This window comes from Pinus tabuliformis, chromosome 9, assembly GCF_031772625.1.
Source record: "Pinus tabuliformis cultivar Carrire ecotype Pingquan chromosome 9, CPIR1, whole genome shotgun sequence".
In the NCBI taxonomy this organism is placed as follows: domain Eukaryota; kingdom Viridiplantae; phylum Streptophyta; class Pinopsida; order Pinales; family Pinaceae; genus Pinus; species Pinus tabuliformis.
Window position 1 is genome coordinate 1,983,272,066 of NC_142307.1, and position 3,518 is coordinate 1,983,275,583.

A 3,518-nucleotide genomic window follows, 5' to 3' on the forward strand; every position below is an offset into this window, starting at 1 on the left:
TGGTAAAATCAGCGGGGAACAAAGAAAAAACCAGGGTGCAGCTAACTAAGTGCTATAGTAGTAGATACGGCAAACATCTGAGGGACAAAGTCATGACAGAAGAAGTCAGGAGGGGAGAGATCCCCTCCTATCGGGACACTGTGACAGGAGATGGTCAGAATAGTCAGATGGCAAAGGAGAAACAGAATGCTGGTCCGGTTCTGGGAGCGACTTGGCAGGCGGGCAGAAGGGGAAGATGCCTGCCATGTGCAGAGGAGAAACCCAGGTTTGTGATTCCATCGAATAAACTGGAAAGGTACAGAAGTTACATGAAAGATCATGCCCTTATCTGCAAGTTTGTCGGTGTATGGCCATCTGAACGAGACCTTACCAAGTGGATTAAGCAAAAATGGCAGCCCCAAGGACACATTGAGCTTAAGCTGGGAGCGAAGGGCTTCTTTACGGTAATCTTCTCAAACCTGCAAGATAAGGAAAAAGTGTTTGAAAATGGCCCTTATTTTTATTATAATGCTGGTCTTTTTATGAGATATTGGGAGGAATGCTATAACCCCGATAAGGAAAAATTTCTAGCAGCGCCAGTCTGGGTTCGATTATTTGGGTTACCTATAGATTTCTGGGACCCAGAAATATTGGAGGGGATAGGAAACTCAATAGGAAGTTTTGTGAAAATAGCAGAAACCATGAAGAAAGGAAGGTATACATCGTACGCCAGGATATGTGTCTATATGAACTTAGCAAACCCCATCCCAAATTCAGTGGAACTAGAGTATCATGAGGAAGTCTGGCAGCAAAACTTAGACTATGAAAATATACCGTTTAGATGCCGTAGATGCCACAAACATGGTCATCTGGTAAAGGAGTGCCCGATTACTATGGAAGAAGAAGAAAGGAGAAGTAACCAGCAACAGAGAGGGCCAGTTGACCACGAAGGATTCCAAGAAGTGAAAAGTAAACAGAAAATAAACAAAGAAATCTACAAGGAAGAAAAGAAAGAAAAACAATCATTCCCAAGGAAATTAAACAGCTTTGAAATATTACAGGAAGAGGGAGAAGAGGAGGATCAGGCCATGGAAAATCAAGAATATAAAGAGTCAGACAATAGCTATAGCAGTGAAAGAGCCCACTCAAAAAGGAAAGCCCCGAGCGAAGCTATAGACAATGGAAAGGAACAGGAAGAACTAGCAGAACAAATGGAGACAGACACAGAGACAATCAGGGAAGATCTAAGTCAAGAAGAAGAGGTCCTAAGAAAACTTTTAAATGAATGGAGGAATTTGGACGAGAGGTTTATCCTGGAAGAAAAAAAGAGGTTGTATGCGGAAACTTTTCAGTAGTTTAAGGCTAAACAGGAAAAAGGTAAAGCAGCGCCTGCAGAATAGCAAGAGAGCCAGAGGGAAAGCAGAACAGATCTGCAAGGGCAAGGCAAGGGAGGGAAAAAGAAAAGAGGAAGGAAAAACCTTAAAGATTCCATCCAACTAATGGGGGAAATGTTGGTGAACACAGGGAGAGTGGTTCCGCTGTCAGCGGTGTTCCAAAATCTATCTCAAACTCATCAATGATTTTGACATCATGGAATATTAGAGGCCTAAACAACAAAGGGAAACAGAGACATTTAGTGGCAAGACTGAGGAAAGACAAACCACAAATAATGCTCATTCAGGAAACTAAAATTTCAGGTCAGAAGATGGAGGAAATCCTCAATAAAATAACCCCTAGATATGAGCAAGTAACCATCGACGCCAAAGGGAGCACAGGAGGGATAGCAGTCATTTGGAATCCAGTAGAAGTCCTATCAGACTAGTGGATAGGAATGCCAAGAGTCCTGACTGGACGATTTAGACTCATTGGGCAAAGCGAATGGGTGGCTGTGTCAGCTGTCTACGGGCCCCATACCCAGGCAGAGAAGGGCTTATTCCTTAGCCATTTACAAAAACTTAAAAATATGCACCAGGAGCAAAGGTAGATTATCGCAGGAGACTTCAACTTGATAACCTCTAGAGAAGAGAAGAAAGGAGGAATCAGCAGAGATGAACCAGAGATGGAAAGATTCAGAGATATCCAAACAGACTTAAGGCTGGTAGATATTCCTACAATAAATGGGAAATTCACATGGAATAACAAAAGAGGCGGGAACAAACAAATTGCGTCAAGACTAGATAGATTCCTAGTCTCTGAGCCCATTATAGGTATGGACATTTTCTACGAAGCCTCCATCCTCCCCTCTATAGGATCTGATCATTGGCCAATTAAGCTGGAATTAGCCATGAATAATCAGAATAAAAAGCGACCTTTTCGTTTTGAGTCCTTTTGGCTTAGAGCTCCAGATTTCTTAGTCAAAGTAAGGAACTGGTGGCAGGAAAGCAGCATGGGAACGGAAGGCCGAAACAAAATGCACACATTCCAGCTCAGACTTAAGGAAATAAAGGGCAAAATTAAGAAATGGAATAGGGAAGAATTTGGCAATATCCAGCAGGAGAGAGGGAAATTACAGACTAGAATGGCAGGGATACAACAACAAATTATCAAGGAAGGCAGAAGCGAGGAGTTCGCTGAGGAGGAAGGCAAGTTAATCAATCAATTGGAGGAAAGACGCAAGCAGGAAGAAATTCTGTGGAAACAGAAATCACGTGTACAATGGTTAAAAGACAGGGAAAAGAACTCTAAATTCTTCCACAAAGCGATGCTGAATCACAGACATCACAATAGAATTTTCTCACTAAAGGATAGTCAAGGAAACATAGTGATGCAACAACAAGACATGGAGCAGCTCCTGGTGGACTATTTCAAAGGCGTCCTAATAGAACCAAACATTAACAGGGCGGAGAATATAGAAAAGGTATGTCAACACATCCCTAGGAAAGTAACTAGAGAACAAAATGGCGAAGAATAAGGCCCCGGGTCCCGACGGATTTACCATTGAGTTTTACCAAGCAGCTTGGAGTTTCATAAGCAACGATCTGTTGGACCTAGTGGAGGAATCTAGGTGTACAAAACGCATGCATCAGGGGCTGAATGCTACCTTCTTGGCTTTGATCCCAAAGAGTGGAAATTTGGACAAACCGCAGGGATTCATACCAATATCCCTCTGTAATATAGTGTACAAGATCTTAGCAACAATTATGGTGAATAGACTCAAGCCAATTCTGCCGGCTCTCATCGCTCAGGAACAAACTGGTTTTGTTAAAGGGCGGCAGATTACAGATGGTATCATAGTAGCCCAGGAAGTGATTCACTCCCTTAAAAACTCTCACAACCCAGGCATGCTCATTAAATTAGACTTGGCTAAGGCTTATGACCACATCAGCTGGGGGTACCTGGAGGGCATCCTCAAAGATCATGGATTTGATCCCAGATGGGTGAACTGGATCCTGTCAATGGTGAGCACTCCGGTGATGTCAGTAATTTTGAATGGAACCCCTATCGAAGCCTTCAACCCTTCACGCGGGCTTAGACAGGGAGATCCCCTGTCTCCGTTTCTCTTCATCCTGGCTGCGTAAGGTTTGGGTCGGTTGGTTAAA

The 3,518-nt window shown here is 43.2% G+C and overlaps 1 protein-coding gene across 1 annotated transcript; it reads left to right on the forward strand.

Annotated features, from left to right (window-relative positions):
• Positions 1–2,038: 2,038 nt before the first annotated feature.
• LOC149156962 (uncharacterized) lies at positions 2,039–2,890 on the forward strand. The gene has a single exon (XM_089444923.1). It carries the CDS (start codon positions 2,039–2,041, stop codon positions 2,888–2,890), a length of 852 nt encoding a protein of 283 aa, XP_089301049.1.
• Positions 2,891–3,518: the final 628 nt, after the last annotated feature.

Coding starts and splice junctions, on each gene's coding strand:
- LOC149156962 (XM_089444923.1), top strand. CDS start 2,039: ATGGAAAGATTCAGAGATATCCAAACAGACTTAAGGCTGGTAGATATT.